At 36.7% G+C, this 24406-nt stretch overlaps 1 protein-coding gene across 4 annotated transcripts in view; it reads left to right on the top strand.

Moving 5' to 3' along the window:
• The first annotated feature begins 1730 nt into the window (after positions 1-1730).
• LOC107189693 (guanine nucleotide-binding protein G(q) subunit alpha) overlaps positions 1731-24406 on the top strand; it is a 49242-nt gene continuing 26566 nt past the window's right edge. For all 4 annotated transcript variants that reach the window (XM_015578278.1, XM_015578277.1, XM_015578279.1 and 1 more), the window contains exon 1: positions 1731-2234. In XM_015578278.1, the coding sequence (XP_015433764.1) occupies positions 2117-2234 (118 nt within the window). In that variant the 5' untranslated portion in view covers positions 1731-2116. The remainder of the gene's footprint in view (positions 2235-24406) is intronic.

Genomic DNA, 24406 nt, shown 5'->3' with positions numbered 1-24406 from the left:
CTAACTTTTTATGAAATACAGTATAACATGTTAATAATAACATTAATTGGAATGTAAAGGAAAAAATGGGTGAAATATCACACGAGGGTCTTTCATGTTACTATTTCTGAGGAGTGTATGAGGGTTAAGGGAAGAAAGAAATTTCTACTATTGTTTTTTACTTTATAAACAACCTCTAAAATGTGATTTTGCATTAATATACGCAGTCTAAAGGCACACCTAACCAGTAGGGATACTTATATCCCTTCCCATAAAGATACCCTCGCCGGTGCTCCCTACTATAGACGGAGTGCGCTCGTGATCTCGCGTAGTAAACAGCAGCGATAGCCGTGTCGCTGCGAGCTGTCAGCATCGGTCGGTCGTACAGAGAGGCTCCGCGTATATAACCTATATCTTTCTCGTCGCGGCGCTGTTACGTTCTCCGTACCTCCTCCCCGGCGGGTGGCGGCCGCACCTCCTCGCCGATTTTAATCTCGTTAGCGGACACGTGCGCGCCCCCGCGCCTACAAGCCACTATACGACGACCTACCGTGTCGGGGCTTCGCCAATCTGGTTTGGTCTAACAGGATTCTCGAGCGACCGAGGGTTGATAAAAGGCTGCGTACCGAGCGGGCGCGGCGCGAATCGCAGGAGAAGTTGCTCCGTTCGAAGTGCAGGCGCTCGTGCAGCAGCGGCAATAACAGCAGACGAGCTCGTCATCGTCTTCTATCCTCTCATCCCGGTTCGTTTGTTCCTTCTTTCTACGTAGCCGTCCTCAGCCTCTGTCGTTTCGCCATACGTCGGGTACAGGTGCGTGTGGTACACATATATATATATATACATATATATAATATATATATATATATTCAGTGTGAATCGTATCTCGTCTCGTGTGTGCGCCCGCGATACAAGAAAGAGTACGGCAGGCCGAACGGGCAGGAGGAGGAGAGAAAAAGAAAGAGGTGGAACGAATCGAAGGAAAAAAAGAGACAGACTGACAGAGAGCCGTGAAAGAAGGAGGGGGGGAGTGAGAGAAAGAAATCGAGAACGGACGAGAGAGAGAAGGGAAGAGATAGAGCGCCGGTGGGTTACCACACCCAACCGCGCCGGGGACTGAGTGAACGAGTGAACGAGCCGTACGAGAGCTCTCTCGCGAGTAGTACGCGGGTACAACGGGGGACCCAGGGACCGACGATCGAGATTCGACGGAGTACACTCAAGACTCTTTAGATCTCGATCCAACGGACCTTGCTCTCGCGAAGTTTCCCTCTCGTCGGGTATAGACGATCGCCGAAATCGCGCGGCGTGAGCAAAGAAAGCTGGAGACGTGTGTGCGCGCGCGTGTCTCTCCCGCTTTCTCGAGCTCTTTCGTGAGTGCGTTTCGTTGCGTTACATTCGATACATGCGTGCGTGAACCAACACCTTGAAAAACCAAAACGAAGGATACACATTGGGAATAATACATCGTAACAAGAATAAGAAAGAAGAGAAGAGGACAAACAAGCTACCGGCCGAGTTTTGTGCGTGTGCGTCGTACATGTGTTGATGTGTCGCTGGCGTCGTCGAGCCCTGCCAGGAGTGCTCCGTCGCCGCCGCGTGTGTCGAAGTCGTTGAGAATACGGAGATCAGATCTACGTTTACGTTTACGTTTACGCCGTCGTCGCCGTCGCCGCCGCCGCCGCCGTCGTCGTCGCCGTCGTCGTCGCCGTCGTCGTCGTCGTCGTCGCCGTCGTCGTCGTCGCCGTCGCCGTCGCCGTCGTCGTCGTCGTCGTCGGCGTCGTCGTCGTCGTCGTGGACAAGTGGTTGTGATGCGTGCTAGTGGCCTATAGTGGTGGTGCGGATCGGAAAAGGTTTGATTGATTTCGTCAGGACGAGAGGGAAGAAACAAGAGAAACCACGAGAACGACGACAAGGCATTGTAGTTTGTTCGCGGTGACAAGGTAATACCGACGATACCGTGCCGTCGAGACCGGTGCTGTCCGCGACGTACCTCGTTGCTCGGTAATCACTCACCACCACCGTAAATCGCTCGTTCCCTCTCTGCCTTCCTCCCTCCCTCTCCCTTCTCCTTTTCCTCCTCCTCCGCATCCTTTTACTCCTACTCCTCCTCTATCCGAGCATCCTGCTGTCCTGAGCCATGGCGTGCTGCCTGTCGGAAGAGGCAAAGGAGCAGAAACGTATTAATCAAGAGATTGAGCGGCAACTTCGAAAGGATAAGCGTGATGCCAGGCGGGAACTCAAGTTATTACTATTGGGTAAGTCGAATCGTAATCGATGACCTATACGTAACGGTTCTTAGAACTTTGATATCGTTTTTTTTTCCCTTTCGATAACTACATCGGTATGTGTAATACTATTTTGGTCCATATCAAAATATCTGGTGTGCTGGTGGTTTTTTCCATTGTGTCGGTGATGGGTTTTACGTCAGTAGTCAGTAGGTTTCATTCACGCGGCTTGCGAATCTCGTGCCTCACGGCAGTATGACCGTTTGTGCGCTATGCCCTAAGACCGATTGGAGTGTGGTTGAACCAACCTATATAATAGCCGGCGTGCGTTTGACAGCTCTCGACCATAACCATTACACAACACTAGAACTTCCTGTCGGCCCCTGTATACATCGCTACGTTTATTCAAACCTGATCGTTTTCTCCTTTTTTGAACTTCAATGACGTTCTGATATCTTAGTTACGTTTAAATAGAAAAATCTTGCGCGTTTTTCGATACCGCTGAACCCTCCGTAACTAATTTCGCATTGTTCAATGGGTTCAGCGAATTTCCTGAAACGTTATCGCCAGTGTTTGTTATAAGTAGACTACGGAATCTTATGCAATTACGTAGAAAATATTTGAATGTAAATGTATGTAAAATATACATATGTGACAGTCATAAATCTATCAGATACGTATTCTATAAGTGTATTTTACATGTTTTACGTAATTGGATTGTCATAGTTGCACAAGTATCTGAAATCTAGTTACAACAAAATTAATTCTATTTACCAGTATGTTTTTTTTTATTGTTATTAATCAGTGATCTGAGGATATTTAAGCAAGTTCGTCTAGGGTAAATGACCCATTTACGGCCACCTACCGTATTATTGTCATCTTAGACTGCTTTACTTAAAATAACAAATAAACGTTGTGAAGTTATACATAAAGAAAATTCTGCATAGAAAGAGCAGCACTTAACTTTCTTTTTCCATTAATTTTTGTAAAATGATCAAAAATTTTTAGTTGATTGGAAGAGTAAAAACGACGACTTCCTTACTAGCAAAAGGGAAACCAATATACTAAAGAAAAGACTATAATTGTAATATTTGAGCTAGTAACATAATAAAATATAGTTTTAGATAATATCAAGATCATAGAAAATAATGTCGATCATAATTCAACGATTCGTTAAACTTTTCAGTTTAATATTTGGGTGACAATGATTGGTACAAGCGTTTCAATAATTTCTTTATTATTGTCATGTGAATAACTGCTTACGAAAACAAAGCCTTATGCTATTTAATGTTACCAATACGGTCTGCAGTCACGTGCAACCTAACCTAAAAACGTGACAGTATTGGGTATATGAGGTGACAGTATTTGGTGAGGTGGTAGTAATTGGGATGTCAGTAATTCGATCGATCACGTTTTACGGGTGTCAGTAATAGCTTTCGAGATATATTTTTAAAACTAATGAATTTATAAACAAAAGTAGAGTTCAGAAACATACAAGAAATTTCTCCTTCTATTAAACATATTGAATAATAATACATACAAATAAAAACTTATGTTTTTGGTCAGTTAATACAAAAATTATGCGGTAATGTCAATTGGGTCTTTTCTCCTAGTGTAGTGAAATTTACAAAAATTAAAATTAAAGAATCCGTTTCTTCTGTTAAAGGTTATGTTAGATTAGAAGTAACATGAAAATTTTATTAATTCCTTCAAAATTTGCACTAAAGTTAATTCTTAATCGTATAAGTAGATAAAGCGTATTATAACAATTTACAATAATGCCGATACTGTTCTAATATTTGAATATAATGGCATTTAGTTACATAAAAGAGGCATGAAAAAAAATTGAAAGCTCAAGGTAAGTATACCGGACAAGTTAACTTTAAACATCTCCACTTCGTATGTTAATTATGGAAAAATGGAAAGAGGTGTGCTAATTTGACTATGAAGTTTTTTTTTATTAATTATAATAGGATGACCATATGTAAATTATATTTATTACCTTCGTATTAATTAGAACAAGACAACTCACCGTGAGTCATTCTGTCAATATGCCTTTATTAATTGTAGCGGGCTGGCCATTGTCATCACTGATGGTCATGTTGTGTACACAGGCGTTTATTAACAGTCGGACAGTGGACGGTTAGACGGCGAGCTGGGAGGCGGTGCTGGGTCACTTTTGACTCACACTGAATTCGCTTCCTCAGACATTATTGAATAAACTGTAGAAGATATTATTATCTTTACATTAAATTACACATATTTAGGAAGTATATATTTACGATTTATTTGCAAAAATACAAAAATATTGATCAAAAATACCCAGTACAAATGCAATTATATTATTTATTTACATGTTTACAATACGTGGATAAAAATACAGTTAAATTGCCTACTGTTCTGCACAATTTATGCTTAAAATATTTGAATGGTTAATTGAATGCATATAATTTACGTATATATAGTAAACACTGGTGACGCTTTGTACTATATTTATTATTGTTATACGTACATAAATAACATGTGTATTATTTTTTCGAAGAAGACAGAATTTCTGCTTGGTTTCTTCTAACAAACTTTTTTCCGCTTGCTTCGATTGCATTCCTAACATCTTTGTGGAATATAATCTCCCGATTATCAAATGCTGTAGCACGTCTGTCGATATTGGTACTATATGTATAATTCTTTTCCTGAACTCTCGAAAAATATTTTCCTTTTCTTTCTAAGTGCGTTATGATTTTCCCAGGAAGGATTTTTGTTGCCCATATTACAAACGCATTATATACTGCAATGTCCAGATAATTAAAAAATAGTGACAACGTCCAATGCCTCGTATATTTTCGACAAGAATATTCGCGAAGTATCTTATCTAATATATACACGCCACGTTTGGTTGAATAATAAAAAGATATCATTCTGGTTTGTACATGCCTTCGGGTCCAGAAATACTGTGGCCATGATTAAACATGATAGAAGCACTACACACTTCCGTGGTTTAGGTACGTACGAAACTAATGTAACATCTTTCGTGAATAAAAATTGCGACGAAAATTGTTACCTTGATCGTACATTTCAGCAAATCCTTTTTATTTTTCCGTAGGATACCAACTAAGAAAATTTCATTTTATAATAACTAGACCGCGGATTTTTCTGCAAAATGACATTTTCTAAAATAATTTTTTAAGATCACAGCAAAGGTAGAAATTTCTTTTTTTGTTTTAAATATCTTATTGGGTTCAGAATAAAGTAAAAAACACTTTAAATCTGATGAAAGTTCTTTCTCTATAGTATTACACAATGCCCTATTGGCTATAAATGCATAAAATCCGCGGTCTAGTAATAACTCTGCCGCTAAACTTATGTACTGAAGAAATTGTTTGTAGTTGTTGAATATCTAGATTTCTTCCAAAAATCCGTCGACTGTGTAACGACGCATTGGCCTTGATTTTTTCTGGAATGTTTCTTATCTTCCCTGAATACACATCTAAATTACAACAATAGAATGTGCATCGCACAGGGTCCACACTTTGATTCCATATTTGCCAGGATCATTCGGCGTATAATCCTTGAGCGGACAACGACCCCAAAAATTGACTAGTTGCTCGTCAATTGTGCCCTTATTCGAAGCATCATTTCACTTTCTCGAGATTCCCGAAACCGACCAATCGTCAACAGTAATACAAAAAATGCATCACATTCAACGCGATCTACGGGTTTCCACCGGTTTTTTTTCTGTTTTTCAGTTTGGATAGCGTATTATTAAAAGGTGGAAGCACACTTTCATAGTATTCACATTCTCATATTTTTTCAAACCGCTATTGTAGGGTATACATTCTAAATTGTTTCTAACTAAATTATTCTAATTGTCTAACTCTGCAGAAAATACATTGTTTTCTCAATCCTGAAGTTCAGGTTCAACGTCACTGCAGGATGATATTGTATCTTCGTCCGATATGTCTTCATTATTAGAATTATTTTCAATTATTACTATATCCTCGAAGGCATAGTTGTTCGTCTTGACAATACATGATTTTTTCTTGTATAATATAAATTTGAATACAATATATCACTGCTTCTATTTACAACACCTGACAATGGTTGATATGCTATGCTCGATGTTCGAACTATAACTGTTCGCATTGCAGCTAATCGCTGAGCGACTGTTCGTTTTCTTTTGCTTTTGTGCTCTGCGAGCATATTCGTGCTCTCTCTCTCCAAGAAGCCAACAATGTACAGTGAGAGTCAGAACTAAGTATACACCTTACAAAGGTGAAGTTTCTGTAATACTTATGTAGCATTCTGCTATTATAAGACCATCGCAGTAATACAATTAGATATGATTTTCTTAACAATTTAAAACAAACTTCTTTAAACATTATAAACAAAAAATCCGAAAAAAAAAAGAACTCCGGAGCTATAACTACAAAATTTTATAAATATCGTTTAATATCGTTTCAATCGTAAACTGTAAATGCACCTAATGAACCCTATACAATGAGAAAACATGCTTCTCTTGTTACATAATTTTCGACTGTTGCATCCGTGTCGTACTGGAGGGTGGCGATACTCGACCGAGTCAATAGAAGACGCTTCTATTCACTTGCCAGTCGATTTTTTCGCCGAATTACTCGGCCGAGTACTCGTTAGGTGTAAACAAGACATAAATTCGAAATATTCATCGGTCAAACGTGATAAGTAGACTGCGGATTTTTATGCAAAATGAAATTTTCTAAAGTAATTTATAACGACAGGAGCAATTATAGAAATTTATTTTTCCTCTTAAGTATCTTATTGGATTCAGAATAAAACAGAAAACTCGTTGGATCCAATGAAAGTTCTATCTTTTATTATATTTCACAGAGCCCTATAAGCTATAAATGCATAAAATCTGCAGTCTAGTGATAAGTTTGTCACGGACTTATTCGTCAGAGAGCGTATCCGCTGTAATCATGGCCTGAGTCAAGTCAGAGTACTGATCACAATTGACCCAGCATCGGCGGCGGACTGTTAATTATCATAAAATGATCATCTGCGGGACACACTATTTTTGTTAATTGCAGCAAGACAATTTATTGATAGATCATGTACATGCCGCTTTAATTGCGATAAAATGTTCCATTTCGTGCTATGTACACTATTGCTCCAAATCTTACGAACTTTAGTAAAAATCAAAATTATGACAATCAAGATTTTATTTCTTACTTATATTTTAATACGTTCGATGTTTTAGATATAAAATTATAAAAATTATTTTATAACTTCTTGGCATTCTGGCTACTAATATCTCTATACTTTTGCTTGTTGAATGTATTGGCAACTATCTTGCAGCAGTTACCATAAATGTTTCTGGAACCTTGGACCTGATTTCGGGTTCTCCTATCCAATTCGTCTCGTAACTATTCAATTGGGTTGAGGTCTGCCGATTGTTGGGGCCATGTCAGCATTGTTTTCAACACACCTTCCTTTTCTTTCCTCTTTCTGCATAATATTATATGTGTGTTTTCAGTTGTTGTCTTATAAAGGTAAATTATCGCTAACAAGTCGAAGTCCGGATGGTATTATGTATTCTCCCAGGATTCTTCTATACCGTCGACCCTTCAATAACGCGCTAATTGGGGCACCAATACTACGCGTAGTAGAAAATCCACGTAATATTTTTAACTCCTGAAAAACTTAACTACATACAATGTATTAATCGGAAGCCTTATTTTGTATGTTATACGTCGTGACCTGAATAAGTAAAACTCGTAACTCCATTTGACGAAACTTTACAGGAGAGCAATAAAACAGTTTGGAATTCATTGTTTTTAATATTTTAATAAAAATAGGATTTAATTAACTTCATAGGGTTTTATTTTTGTATATCGTGTTGAATATTAGGAATTGCTCTCCTTTTGACCACAATCTTCTCGAAAAAACGGAGTTACAAGGTTATTAAACTAAATAAAAAGAAAGCATACAGAGTTATAAGCTTTTATTATAAGTACTTCAAATTTTTTAACAACGAAGGCACAATCATTTATAATAAGCAACTTCAGAAATTAGTACAAGACTTATTTGTTTATGAAATAAAAAATTTATAAACATAAACTAGCCTCTGTTTATAAAAACATCTTAACACTTTACATTAGAACAGCCTTTGAGAATCAACATTTTTTCTACTTAACCCTAGAATTATTAATTAGAATGTGAAAACTAAGAGATTAATTTTAGGGCAGTTAGTATTTATAGAAGAAAATTACTATTCATAGGGTATGTTGTCATAATAGTTTTGGAAGTCTGTTGGAAGAACACTTTGTAAGCTTTGTAGGTCATTATACTTCCTTTTGCTGATTTTCAACCTTTATTTATATAATTTTAGTAAGTAGTGTTATTCTTGTGGTACAATATTACTATTTTTTCTTTGTGGTAAAATCGTCCAAGGATCTGAAAAGTTTAGTTTATAATAAATATGGCTATCAGAAGTATATTTTAAAGTTCTAATATAAGTCACGACTGGGTCTCCAGGCTTTCTACCAGGACGGATAGTTTTATAAAAGAGCAAGTCACTATAGGACTGGAAATAATCAAACGTCAAATATTGCACATTATATGGTCGAGGATGCTCCCTTGCTTCTTTGCATACTCCAACATACTCTGCTGGAACATTAATAATTCTATGCTTCATTTTCTTTTCAATACATGCATGTAAACTATCAACTTCCATCTGCGTATGTCCTTTCTCTAAATATTTTTGTTCTATTGTTACATTGCTTAACATTGAAACACTAAGCAAAGCATTTGCCATAAAAGTATTCCTATTTTGTGAAGTACATCCATCACTGTAAATTATTATACGCCTGTCATCATTTTGTATAGAAGGGAATACTTGTGTCGTTAAAAACTTAACAACAATTGATGAAAATTCTTCACCTTTCACACCTCCTTCAGTCTCATTCCAAAGAAAATAATATGCATCTTTGGTGTTTAAGTTATATAAACAAATGTTATGAATCTTTAACTTCATCTTATAGTAAAGACTAGATCCATTAGATTTGGGGCAAAGTAAAACCGCTTGGAGGTTCATTGCAAATACATGCTTCTCATTTTCTTTATCTTTAGTCTTCTCATTTCTAGCTTCTTCTTTTTTAAAACTTTGCTGTTCATAATCAGATTGTTCTGAGTTGCCTGATTTAAATTGCCTGAAAGTGTCTCGAGAACTAATAATTTGTTTGCCATGGTACTCTAATAATTTTTTACGCAGAACGAACAGAGGAATCAATCAGTGCAACAAACAATATACATTTCCATTTAAAGAAACGATGCAATTGTTAATTGCACATGCACTGTTGCACTTTAAAAAAATCTAAGGGCCTTCAGATGTAGTGCTCTTCGAGCCATTTATCTTTCTCCTTTGGCATTTTTTCATAAATGCATTAATAACGGAATTATGACCTGAAACAATTGCGTGGACCATCTTGTAGACGTCATTAATCGACCATTGAATATCCCCACGTCTAAGGCTGGGTCTGCTAAGCAGCCTTACTGACGGGTCCACTAGCAGGCCCAGGACGAAATGCTCTATCTCCTTTCTTTTTGACACATCACCGCCGCTAAAAAGCTAATCTCATTGAAAAGTCAGCGTTACACCTAGGGACTTTTTGTCAGTGTCGAGGAGCCTTCGAACACTCATCGAGGATTTACTGTATTGGTTTATAAAATGGAGATACGACAGGTGTGCTCAAACTTCTGAGCGGTACTCTACATAAAGTTTAGTTTAGTGATAACCTACTGGTGGATCACGTTGCTTAGTCACTACTAGATTATCTTATTTTCAAGGTTTTTTTAATAATGATAAGTTGACCCGGGAAAATTTGTTACAAACTCTGCATAAGTATTTTCCTGTTTATAATGAGATGACCACATTACTGGTCGGTTCTGCACATAAGAACATTATTGAGAAATGGGCCATCTGTCGATGGATCACATTGTCTTGAATGTATTGTAGTAATGTCGTTGTCATTGCACGCGCGCTTCTCCCATGACGATGCATAGTTTTCTTGAGTTCGGCGATGCGTAAAGGTGCGAGGCGAGTGTTTTTAGAAAATTGTTAAGATATTAAAAGCCGTTTTATTATTATCTTTTGCCGTTACTTTGTGAACCGCTGATTGAACAGATCGATTTTCCCATACGATATATTATCGTGGTACGATTTTATAACGTCTAATAGCGTCTCACTTGACATTATGGTAATTTTGCAAAGTTATATTTGATCACAAGCAATTGCATCGAAGGCAATTTTTTGACAAAAAAAAGTTAATGCGGAGGTACTTATTATTGATGGATACACAACATTCGGCAGAAAAATTAACCCTCGGAGTATGTACGTTTTTAATGTTCCTAGAGACAGTGATGTCTGGATCCATTTGAAACCGTATGCTTCCTTCTTTTAAAACATACTTTCGAACGCACTCATTAAAAGCACCTGCTTGTTCTATATGACTAAATATGAACAATTCCTAGCTTAAATTATATTTACAAATCGATGAGTTAGATTTTAAAACTTTTAAACACTCGGGTCCAAATGGAATATATGTATACATATATTTTTCTACACGTTACGATAAGTGATAGATAGACTGCGGATTTTTATGCAAAAAAAAGTTTCTAAAGTATTTTATAAAGACAGGAGGAATCGGAGAAATTTTTTCCCTCTTAAGTATCTTATTGGGTTCAGAATAAAATAGAGAACTCGTTGGATCCGATGAAACTTTGGTTTTTCATTGTATTTCACAGAGCCTTATAGGCTATAAATGCATAAAATCTGCACTCTAGTGATAGAACTACAAGCTGCCGAGATGGTCAAACACAACCACACTCTTCGAGGAAAATCAACACAAGAGGGTGGAATACTGGTTATTCCCTTCAAAATGATCCCAAAATTTTTATTTATTGTTTTTTATTAATTAATATATTTATTTCATTTAAATCAATATTTCGGAAGATTATTATACGATTTTGTTCCACGAAGTTATAACAGTTCAAAGTTCAACAATTTTTCGGTGAAAATTTAGCGATCCTTTAATTTTGGTGCGGATCCAAGTACTCGGATACTCAAGATTCGAATATCCGCAAATTCGAGCAACAGCCTCAGTCTTTAGCAAATGGAAGAAAGACATTTTTTATAATGTCTAAATAAACAAAACGATCTATAATGGTAATAATCCGAAGTATCGGCCTTGTACCATTCATACTCACACACCCTCAAAATAGTGAGAAATCTGCCTCCACCTTTGACGGATCTACATCAGCTTTACGTTTCCCATAGCTTTGTTACCAGAAAATCAGGTAAACTTGCTTTCATTGGTGAACAAAAATTTGGATTATTCTTCCGTTAATGCAATATGAGCTTTTGCGACTTGAGGCTGGCACGTCGATTCTTCTAGAACATTAGAGGCTTTTCTCGGGCACTTCTTACCATCAAGTTGAACTCATTTAAATGATGTTCGACAGTTCATATAGTTATTGTTTGCTTAAAATACAGTGATATTTCATTATGAATATCTACATCAGTCTTAAAACGATAAGCTTTCAGGTGAATCACGCGGTCTGTATGAACATCTGTTTTACGTGATTTTTTTTATTCCGGAGAACATTATCTGCTGTTTTATTCACTTTTATGTGCTTTATATATGCGTAACAAGCTCCAACAGTTATTCCAAATGCTTTGGTATGTATCACCTTGCTTTCGAAGTAGCTGTACTTCTAGCCGTTGTTGTGGTGTAGTATTTTTACCACTAACTTTATCATACGATAAACGATTTTCGAAAAGCATAAAAAAAATCTGAAATATTGTAAAAATTTTTTTCCTGATTTCGAAAATTAAAATATGCATTGATCATTTTTTATCAATAAAGAAAAAAATGTGTATTTTGAACGCTAAAGAACTATTTTTGTTAAATATTTAAGAAAGGGTGTAGCAGGATGAAGGGATTAAAAGTGCCCTTAGACCGATTTGAACTTGTCATATATCATTCGATAGCTTGACAAAAAATAACAGTCTGTGCCAAGTTTTAACTCTCTATCTCGTTCAGGAGGGTAGTAATAGGGAAATTTCGGAATGTCGGTTTTTCCTCTATTTTCCCTGTTTAGTATTTCTCGGAGCGCGCGTTGGAGATTTTTTAGGTGAATATCCTACTTGTAAGAATAAAAAAAAATGAAAAATATTTTCTTATAGAAATTTAAAAAAAAAATACAAATAATACGTACATGTATGTAGATTATATGTCGACATACTTATTACTTCAATTCATCAAAATTAGTACGTAAATAAATAATATCTCCATTATTATGTTGTTCTTTTACATTTCATCAATATTGCATACATCTGAATTGTCCTTTACATGTCTCGAGCGTGTGACATCACCACGGATTAGTACCAATAAGCGCTACACAGTGTGGAGGGCGTGCATGAAACCGTCCTACCGGAACACGGGCATTTCTCCTCGCAAACTTGTTGGTTTAAGGCAGAGTTGAGCAGAATTTTATTCGAATAATATACTTATAAATATATACTAATTGGTTGTGCCCTGAAGAAGAAGACAAGTTCTTTGAGAGGCGGAAAACTTCTCCTTCAGGGCGAAGCGAACGATTGCATCGCGACGAATTTTCGAAAGTCTCCCAACGGTAGGGTATATGGCCGTATTGTCTGCGAGTCAGCACGCCCCGGTAAGGCCCGGCGCGGATGGGTCCCAGGTTTACCGTACGCACGTGGCGGACTGCAGACCAAATGTTCAGCTCCTTCGTACAGTGGACTTTAACTACAGTAGGCATTCAATTTTCGCACTACCGTTATCTGCACGGAAGACACGCCCCTTGGTCACATGTATTTCTCACACACGTGCGCGTACCCTACTCTGTCGCCCAGCACGCCCAGGCCGGAACACATACGGTGTCGCGTTTGACACGCATATCTCATCACAGAAAGCGAAATGTACATAATACTGTTTTAATAATGTTTTTATTGGTGCAACGAATATTGGTGGCAATTTCATTGCTTCTTGTCTCGCGGATTACATGTAATAGGTAAAAGATGTTAACCAAGCCAGACATTTGCCACTAAAATATGTCATGAAGTATTAACTTTTTCACATAATACCTTAATACTTCATTAGGCAGCATGTTTATAAGAATCGATTTATGTAAAAAAAAGTATTTTTATTCCATAGTATTTCCATATCATTCATAAAGAAACAATTAACTTTGAGAACTCAAAAGATCCTTCACCTACGAAAAAATTGTAACTGCTAAGTAATAGCCCTCTCCATACTAAAAAATTTCTATGAATACAGTTTTCTGATATCTCTAAAAAATAACGGAGATAATTAACATAACCGTAAAGTGCGTATATCCAGCCCACCGTATATGCAGCTGCGTCGCACAACTGAACAGCCGAGTGGTGGGGAAAGAGCTCGGGTAATTGGTCACTAATTCCTGCACGCTTCCTGGAAATTTAGTCCTCTACGGCCCGAATCGTGTGGGAATCGAATGTCTACTGTATTGGGTCGATACAAAAGTTCGTCCTATTTGACAAAAATTGAAGAAAAATTTTATTTACTAAAAATTAAATTTAATCAATATAGTATGTGCCGTTCTGTTCGATGACCTTTCTCCATGTCTCCGGTAGCTGCATAATCCCGCGCTCATAGAAGTTCTGAGGTTTCTGGCTAAAGAATTGATCCAACAACGGGACGAACTTTTGCATCAACCTAATATATTGCCACTGAACATATTGCAACGCGAGGCGCTTCCCCTTCACACGTACTTTCCAGCACACAAATTCGCTCTCCCACCACGTTGCATACGCCGGCGCACGAGCACGACCCAGTTTTTGCGCAGGCGCTGAGGCCGAGGCTATGACGATAGAACACTGATCTGTATATACTGGATACGGTATGGGGCTTCTGCATAGGCATATTTATATAATAGACTGCGCGGTCTTATGGTAGGGATGAAGCGATACCGAAGGACAGAAGAAGCGCTGGAGTAGTTCCTCTCTTGCTTGCACATCGCATAGGGCGGGGCGAAAGCGACTGAAGGGCGATGAGGAGAAGGAATGATGCACGCATGTAATGCCTCCACTACAGCCGTAGGAGAATCCCTCACAGTCGTAGTGAAACTGGATTTTGTTTCACTACGAGCTATGTAAATGTAAAGAATTAATATGCAATTGAAACCAACACGAGTACGTTTAGTACCAGGGACGCTCGTCACGCATCGCATGTGGTTCATTCTCAAAGATGGCAGGCCCCTTTATGACACAGAGCCAACGAGCCTATACCGTATCCAGTATATACAGATCAGTGCGATAGAACTTAGCATGGAGGGGGCTCTGAACTCATTGCCATTTTACTCCCCTACAGCCCTGATCATGGCAATATAGTTAGAGTCCACTGTATATTGTTCTTTTATGTCAACAAGAATTTAAAGTAAAAATGGCCGTTGTCGAAAAAGTCTAAAATAGAAGGTGCTATACGACGACGGAAGTAAAATAATAAAAGTTAACGGATTCGTCGAATTCTATAACCATCGTTCCTGGTCTACGATGGAACACTGCTGATTGGATCTGAGTCTTTTTAATTAAATCTTTGTTTCAATATATTTTTAATTGAACTAACTTATTAAATTTGATTTTCGTATATTCAGATTAGGAAACAATTGTTCTATTTCTCATTCCATACTCTGCCGGAGTGCTTTAATCCATATAATGGTTTTTGGAGAAGGCATATCTGATCGTTATCGTTTGTTGAGAATAATTCCGGTTTTTCCATGTAGATTGTTTCTTTTAAATCACTCTGAACATAGGCTGATACGGCGTTCAGTTGGTGAATATAAATTTCCTTCTTAATCGAAGCGATTAAAATTGCTCGCACCGTCTCGTATATTGCCACTAGGGCAAATACTTCCTCGTAATCTATACCGTTTTTTTGCTCATAGCCTCGGACTACTAAGCTCGCTTTGCACTTGACGATAGATTCACCATGGTTTCTTTTTATTTTGAGAACCCAGTTGTTTGATAAAACTTTTTCGTTTTCTATCCCCGGGACTAGTTTCCATGTTTTATTTTGTATTAACAATTCATATTCTGCATCCATATCCTGTAGTCAGAATTTTGTATCGTACCTATTTTCAAATTCACTTGGAGTTGTTGGTTCTAAAAACTCTTCTCGAAATTGTTCCTTTGGCCTTCCAAGTTTTCCCGTCCTTATTGTTTTTGGTCTACGACGACACCTTTTGGCTGATTCTTGATTGCTCATTTGGGTATCTTCTTCTGCTGAAACTATTTCTTCTTTTTCAGAGGCTGTTTCTTCTCTTTCTTTGTTTCAGGTTGCTTTGTCAACGTTTGCATTTTGATATTATTATTTCTATTTGACAGTAGACCTATAGCAACATATTCGTCTCTTTTTGAAAATTCTGAAACTTCGGGCTTTTCTATAAACCATACATGTCGTCTCTTTACGACAATATTTGTTCCAGGTATCCATAGTCTGTATGCCAGACCTGTCCAAATGGTGCCCTGGGGGCTCAGGGCACCTGGGCTTGCCACGACGGTAGCAGTTCGGGCAACGGTGGTTGTCACGGTATAATCAGTAAACACGAAGCCGTCTACCCTACGCACCACACATGCTCTTTTCTCTGTCTCCAAACGTTCTCTGTATTCAACCTACTTCACATTTTGTTTCGCCCTCTTTCAAGATGCTCTCTGTTAAACCCATTTCAAAGGGTTCCCATCTAAAAGGGCGATTGGGCACGAATGAAACATATCGTTACTCTTGTTTTGAATTACTCTATACAGGGTGTCCCACCTAACTCTGCCACCCTTAATTATTCTCTTATTTGTCACGGTACAAAATAGTGGTTCCGGAGAAAGTTAGTGTATTTTATGGAGGAAATTAGGCTCTTAGATTAAAGGTCATCTCAAGGTCATATCTTCTGAGATTTCTCTAATGGTAACGTTTTTTTAAATGGAATGCCCTATTTTTTTGTTTGCCATTACAAAGTGGAGATCAAAACGTATCCAACAATGTATCACAATCTGACCTTGAAATGACCTTGGGCTGAAAATTTCGCACGTAACTGGTTGAGGTGGAAGCTCACAGAAAATTAATTGTAGAAACAAAATAAACGCTATAATCGCATTATTTATTATTTTAGTGTATGTTCAAAGTGTTGTTACCCGATAGTGTGATACATTGTTGGATACGTTTTGATCTCCTCTTTGCAATGGCAAACAAAAAAATAGGGCAATCCATTAAAAAAAATCGTTACCATTAGAGAAATCTCAGAACATATGACCTTGAGATGACCTTCAATCTCATAGCCTACTTTCCTCCATAAAATACACTAACTTTCTCCCGAACCACTTTTTTGTACCGTGACAAATAAGAGAATAATTAAGGGTGGCAGAGTTAGGTGGGACACCCTGTATAACTACAAAGTTTCATTGGAATCCCCGAGTCAGCGCTCGCAGTGTTCCCTTGTTAGACTCCTTTGAATATCCGACCAACCTTTTTGATTGAACTTTCTTATTCTAGTTCTTCTCCAAGTTCTTTTTCCTTCTTCGAGTTCTTTCTTCAGTGATTTTACATCTAATCGTCTTCATAAATTCAGCATGTGGTTTTCTATTGCTGTATGCTTCGATTGGAATCGTATTATTTAATGCAGAAATTGGACATCTGTTTCTAATAAAATTCGCTGTGTTTATTGCTCCCGCCTACAATGTCTCGAGCAGTTTTGACTGCACCTTGCCATTGCGGTTAATGTTCTATTGGCTCATTCGGCCACTCCGTTTTTTTCTGTTTTCTAGTGTAACTAATAATCCTGTAACATCAATTCAAGGGCCGATGCAGTAAGCGTTTGAGACTGCGAAAAATATTTTTACTGAAAAAGCAACAAATTGAAGTTTATATAGATTTTAACGACGGGTATCTATGCATAACGTACACTTGCTTTTAATCAATCTGCAATTTTTTTTTCTGTATTTTTATTCTTAAGAATTCATATTTTTCATATTTTTTAAGAAATCATTTTTATTTTTAAAATTACATATTCATTCAAATTAATTAAGCTTATTTTAAGTTGATTATTATTTAAGTTAACTGAATATGTAAATAATTATTGTAAAATGTGAAACTTTATTCTGTGCAACCCATGTATGTGATATAAAATACATACAGGCACCTAATGGGGAGTGTCAAGAAAGTCAGGGGACCTGCCCACCCCCTCCCCCCAGACAAAAGTCTTAATTACGCCGATCGATATTTATGTTGAACAGTGCAATTGGAATTGAGATTAATAATCAAAATAGTACAATACTAGAAAATGAAGGGGTCATTGAGCCTAATCGTTTAAAATATTGGTCAACTGTCATCGAAGCTCGCAGTGATCAAGCTATATAATACTCATCAAGAACAGATTATCCTTGATTGCGTGAAATTAGCTGCAGGTTGAAACTTTCGTTTCTTTGATGTTTAATATGACGTGTAATAGAATCTGTAACATGATCCGAGCGAGCCTGTTTCAAATCTCTTTGTTGCAATACAATACATCTTTCTGTGAAACTCACCTTGTTGAAAAGTCGCTGCTCGTCACGTGCATTATCTCGTCGGGACTTTCACGTCTTTGTAATCTTATGATTCACGTAGGGCTAGTATACAGGGTGTTAATTTTAACTCGAGCACCGAAATTATTTCCGCTACTATTGAAAGTGAGAACAAATGACTAAATAGGATGTACATGGTTTTCAGGCGTGCATCTGACAGTGATACAATGTTTTTTTACTTCTTATTACGTTTATTTACTCCTGCATTCTACAAACTGAAGCTGATTTCTTCGCCTTCAAGGTCATGGTGTGAAGGTCGTTGAACTCATCTTGACGCGACTACCTAGACCTAACCCAGACCACATTGCGTTATAAAAAATACATGTGAATGTGTAAAAAAGATACAATGACCTTGAAAAACCCGTTAAAATGACCTTTACGTGATTTTTTTTATCACCATTAGATGCACGCCTTAAGATCATGTACATCCTATTTAGACATTTTTGCTTACTTTCAATAGTAGCGGAAATAATTTAGGTGCTCGAGTTACAATTAACAGCCTATATAATACATAACACCCTATACGCATATGCTGAGTAAAAATTATTTGTACACCGCAAGCTCTTGATTTTTATTGATACCGTTTCCAGTATATAACATTGAGACAAAAATGATTTTTGGCAAAATACAGTGATATCCGCGTATATGGCCACGCGCTATCCCCACCAATTCCTGGAACTACTAGCTCGAGGTAGGCCTCAGCATTATCTATGATCCGCATCGACGTGATGCAACTGTTATTGATTTACCGGAATGCGAATAAATATATTGTTCTTCTTCTTACATTTTTATTATATTGCTTCAAGAACGCTTAGTCGGATTGTTGATGTTCGTACCATAAAAATACAGTGGAGTCCGTTTATAGCGACGTAATTTCTCTGTTCCTGGAATGTCGCTTTGAACGTTGTTATAAGCAAAATGAAAACATGGAAGTGTTGTATACATTGGGCTGTGCCCATAAGTCCTAGTCATTTTCAATCATTTTATTTTTATTTCGTATTTATGAAAATTTTATTTTTATTCTACGATATAATCACCATCGTTATATGTACAATACGCTTTCGGTGATTTCATAGAATTTCTTAGACAAAACCTTAAGAAATGCATACTGAACTATTTCATATAAATCAATTATAAACAGCAACTTCACCGTATAAAATGCATATTATATCCTAAAAAAAAATAAATTCAGCACCTACAATACTCTTAATTTTTATTTTTAAATAAATTCCCTAATACAACGTGATTTTCAGTCTTGTCCGTAATACGGAGCCCTCAGGTGTAGGTCTTCCCTATAACCTCACTTTCGTTAAATCAAATGTGAAGCGTGTGTCGGTCGTTGTATATAAATAGGTAGGATCTAATATGTAACAACATAAGCTAAGCTCCAAGTAAAAAACGTTTCCTCTGTAATAAAGAGGAAAAAAATTGCCCTACTTCACAAAAGCTAGGCTAGAAGCGACGTTCAAGACACCGTAATACGGGGCACCGAAACGGAGACACGCCCCGAAAGTGGGGGCACCGAAATACATCTGCAGTTACTGAAAGGGCTCCGTAATACGGACAAAAACATCTGTTTTTATTTCATTAAATACATTACAAAAATTTAATTGTTTTATTTAAAACAAGTTCCTTTATAATAAGGAATTGTTTAGCAACTGATATTGATTTTCATACTATGAAATTTATGTAGCAGTATTTTTTAATAAATACTTGATTGCGCAAACTGACTTAAAGCCTCCGTAATTGAGACAGATACCTTGCATCGCTAGTATCACGGCTAACATGGGCTTTGTAAAGATTAGTGGCTGATATTACCGCAAAGTGGTAGTTAATAATTCCTTTTCTTATTTCTCTTGGCGGTTAGAATTCTTTTCACAAAATGCAACAAGCTCTTAACTTACCTCTTATAAGGCTAAACTTACATCTTTCGCTCGCTCGTATACACACTCCTTCCCTATCTTGGACCTCCCCTTCTGCTCGTCGCTCCTTTCATTCTCATCTCTTCATTCCTTTATTCTACTCTCCTTATCCATTCCTCCTCCACTCCCTCATCTTCTAACACCTCTACCACCATCTCCTGCCACACCGTCACTTCTGTCCATCCCATGTTCTCTTTCAACGTATGCTCTCACGTTACCTCTTCTCATCCACGTATTCCAAACCTCATTTTTCCCTCCCTCCCCTCATCCTGTTACCCAATCTAAACCTTGCTACCCTTTGCCATCTACTTTCTCCCCACCCTTTCTTCAAATACCCTGGTATTTCTTTTTCCTTGACTCCTTTTCCTCCTCTTCACACCCTCTCCTGCCCTACATCTCATTATCTTCGTTATCTTCGCATTAGTTGCAACCCCTTCTCGTCCAACTATTCCTCTAATTTCCCTATCAACCCTTTCATCCCCTCCTCATTTTCCGCTATCATTGCAGTATCATCGGCGTACGCCAAAATATACACCTTCCTTCCTTCCAACTTTACTCCCAATCTCCCACCTTCCCCTCTCTAGTTCTTCATCGACGTCTGCCAGCAGTAGGGTGAACAAACTTGGGCTGAGTGGACATTCTTGCCTCATCTCCCTTGCTGTCCAGAATTTCTTTCCTTCCACCGCCCCCCACTCTCACCCTACTCACTATCTCCTTCAACACCTCCTCACATCTCTTCACCAAGCCTTCCCTCACGCTTCTCTTTCTCATTGCCAACACCTCTCTGTCCATCGAGTCAAACGCTGCCTCCAAGTCAATAGACATTATTATCATCCATCGCCCTTTCCTTCCCCACCTGCCTATCAATCAAATAATTTATATGTATATGTTTATATGGGATGCTGAGGGCTTAGATTCGAGAATTTCGGTCATATTCGGTAGTAGTACTATTATTCCAATTCCGATTTAAACATGTGCACACTTCTTTTCAGATATAGAAAAGTAAAGGCTCACTAAAAAAAAAGATTTGAATCGAAAAAAAAATCAAATTTTGAAAATGCTTCTCAAATCAATATCTTCCAAGCTTTCATTTTACTGACAGATTACAACGTGAAATTACACGATAATTAAATGAAAAAGTAAAAGCAACACATTTTAATAGATTCGAGATATTTTTATAACGTAACATATTAATGTACTGGATTTTTCTGCGAATATTTTCATATGTACGTACTGTAATAATTAGAATAAAGGTAACATCTAATTGTAAGAATAATTTGTGTATATAGAAGAGAAAACGCGTTCGTGTAATCACAAATTTAAATATTGAAAAGGAATAAATTCATCTCCCATTTTTTTAAAAATGCTTTTGAAATTAATATTTTTCAACCTTTTGTTTTATTGACAGGTTACAAACTGAAATTACACGATAATTAAAAATAAAAAGTAAAACCGTCGCATCGGGGTTTGAACAGGGATTCAAACGGGGTCTTCGTCATGAGCAGGTGAGAGAAACATTGCTGTTCTCGACGTATAGGTAGCTTGTGATTTTTGACCTGGCTTGGGCCACTCGGCCGTCGCACTGCAAATGTGACGCAGGACTTTTGCCGAGGAACACTCGAAGCGGAGCGCACACGGACAGAGGTAGAAAATGCTTGTGTGGAATACCCACGGGAGGCATGGAGAGGGTAAGCGCTCGCGCGGTTTTCCCACGGTACTGGCATCACTGACGGGAGTCCCTTTCGGACCTTCGTTGGGAGCGGAGGTATCGCACAGTGGTACAAAACGCCGGTTTAAGAGTTCAGAGGCTTCATTTGAATATAAAAATGGGAATTTCAAAACCAAACTTGGTAAGCATGTATTTAATGTTCATATTTATTAATAAAATACAAAATTAATAAGCAATGTTTTTAAATAATTTTTTCTTAAACAAAATATATTTTTTTTTACGGAGTTATTGTCAATTACAAGTTCTCTTATATCATTCTTGAAAATTAATGGACTTCTTTCAAAATTTTTCTTCTGGATAACGAAATTGTGGATATCAAACAATCAGAGAATTTCAGAAAAGTTCTTTTGTTTAAATAATACATTAAAAAATTCTGCTTTTTTGTTAATTTTTTGGTCAACAACTGAATTTTGTTGATGTGTAATAATATACCTGAATACCTTGTAACAAAACACACAATATTGCTATTTAAATCGTTTTTGTATCTCTAATAGTTTCCGAAATATTCAGCCAAGCTTATTTCACACCCGTAACTTTGAGGCCTGTTTTCACGCCTTCAGTATAGATGGTAGCAGATATAAAAAGATACGTGTTAAATATTTTGATGAGAATTACCTTGTAACAAAATTTCACAAGAATCAGTGATTGTTACTTCGATATAATATTATACTTGCTAGACTGATAGAACTTATAACAAAAGTATTTTTGTTTAGGCGCAAAATGGAACTAATCGTAATTCAATATATTAAAGTAACAGTTAAATCAGAAATCAAGTCGGGCAATAGCGGTCATCAATAGTTATTTACCGCTAAACCTCTTTTCTGCAAAACATTTGCAAATAAACTTTTTTTTTTCAATATAATTTTGAATTTTAAAGCTATGTTGAACACGGTGAATACATCTAATGTTCATAGTAATTTATAAAGAATTGTACTGAACTGAAACAATTACTGATTTGTTCCATACATTACTAGCATTCTCTGATTGTTTAATGTCCGCAACTTCGTTATCCAGAGGAAAAATGTTGAAAGAAGTTCATTAATTTTGGAGAATGATATAAGAGAACTTGTAATTGACAATAATAACTCCGTACGAAGAACTTTTTTATTTTGTTTATAAAGAAATTATTAAAAAAACATTACACAATAATTTTGTATTCTTTTAATAAATATGAACATTAAATACATGCTTACCAAGTTTGGTTGCGAAATTCCCATTTTTATAACCAAATCGAGCTCCTGAACTCCCAAATAGGCGTTCTGTAGTACTGTGCGATGCCTGGAAACCTAAGCGCGTGAGCAACAGTCAGGAGACCCAATTCGAATCCCAGTGCGGCGGTTTTACTTTTTATTTTTAATTATTTTGTAATTTCACTTTGTAACCTCTCAGTAAAATAAAAACTTGAAACATATTAATTTTTGGGGCATTTAAAAAGAATAAAATAAATGTTTACCACTTATATATTAAAATTTTATATTATATTCATACATGTTATGTTATATGTACATAAATAATTTTTACAACTAGATGTAATCCTTACAACCGTATGCATTACTACTCTGAATATTCATACAAAAATCTGTTAGATTAAAGTGTTACATTATAAAGCTATTTTCAATCATTTAACATTTATTGGCTTTACTTGTAACCTGTCAGTTAAGTTTAAATAAAAAGTTAAGAAATATTAATTTGCGAAGCATGTTTAGAATTCGATTTTTTTGTTAATGATATATTTTGCGTGTCCGACTATTGTTGGAGCTGGTCTACGCATATACGCTGCTGAATGGTATTTTGCTTCTCTAAATCTAAAAAGAAATAAATACATACCTGGTTATTTCGTAATTGTAATAATGTAGAGTAAAATATTAAGGTTACTATGATTGTGTTTTGTTTAATTATTCTCTAATTACAATTAAAAATGCCTTTTGATTGGTAAACAATGAACCACAACATGAGTAAGTTCCAGTATATCAGTAAATCATTACAAGGCACACATCAATATCAGTGTGTAATTCGACCCCTTCATGGAGCCAGATGCAATGCTTGCGAAACGTTGGGAAAATAATTACACCAGGACACGGCTTACACTCGAAAATCTCAACAGTAATAACTCTAACACAAATCGCATGATCACGATGTTGGCGGGTCAATTTTGAAGTTATCATACAATTACAATTGTATTATAGTCGCTTGTGCGTGTATTTCTTTCGCGTAATATCTTAGATTTCCATTGACGGATTTGTTTCTATCAACGAAATTTATAAGTTTATAATAATATTTATATCTTATCTTACACTATTGCAATTATGATTATAATTATATTTATATATTTATTTCTTTTTATACACACATAAGCAAAAGACTATTTAGCATCGTGTATATATAGGGTGGGACAATAACTATTACCACTTCAGATATCTTTGAAACTACAGTAAAACCGCGATGAGTGTTCGTGATCGAAACAAATATCATGGGCTTCAGAATTCCACGTTCTATAACTCTGCTAAACCTCATTAAAAAGTTAGCGTTACACCTGGAGACCTTTCTTTGTCACTGCCGAGAAGCCTTCGAACACTCACCGAGGATTTACTGTATAAGGTTCATAGAAATATTTGTTGAATCAAAATTGCACAGTACGAAGAGAGCCATCCGATTCTTAGAGTGGGTGATGGCAAAAGTGTCTTGTCAAATTTCATAAAAATTTACACAGTCGTAGACAAAATTTAACATGTACAGGAAATTTGTCTGGCGCTCATGATTCATGAAACCAGAGACCAAAAATAACAGTTATATTAAATTTTTTTTTGCAAGAAAGTCATTGAATAAAAAGTAATGTTTATTTAAATGGAAACCAGATATTAATAAATCTCAAAGAAATTGGATTTGTAACTATTCTGATTACGAATAACCA

The sequence above is a fragment of the Dufourea novaeangliae genome, unplaced genomic scaffold (assembly GCF_001272555.1).
Source record: "Dufourea novaeangliae isolate 0120121106 unplaced genomic scaffold, ASM127255v1 scaffold162, whole genome shotgun sequence".
NCBI classification, from domain to species: Eukaryota; Metazoa; Arthropoda; class Insecta; order Hymenoptera; family Halictidae; genus Dufourea; species Dufourea novaeangliae.
Note: the sequence above shows the minus strand (reverse complement) of the source record. Positions and strands in the feature narration are given on the sequence as shown.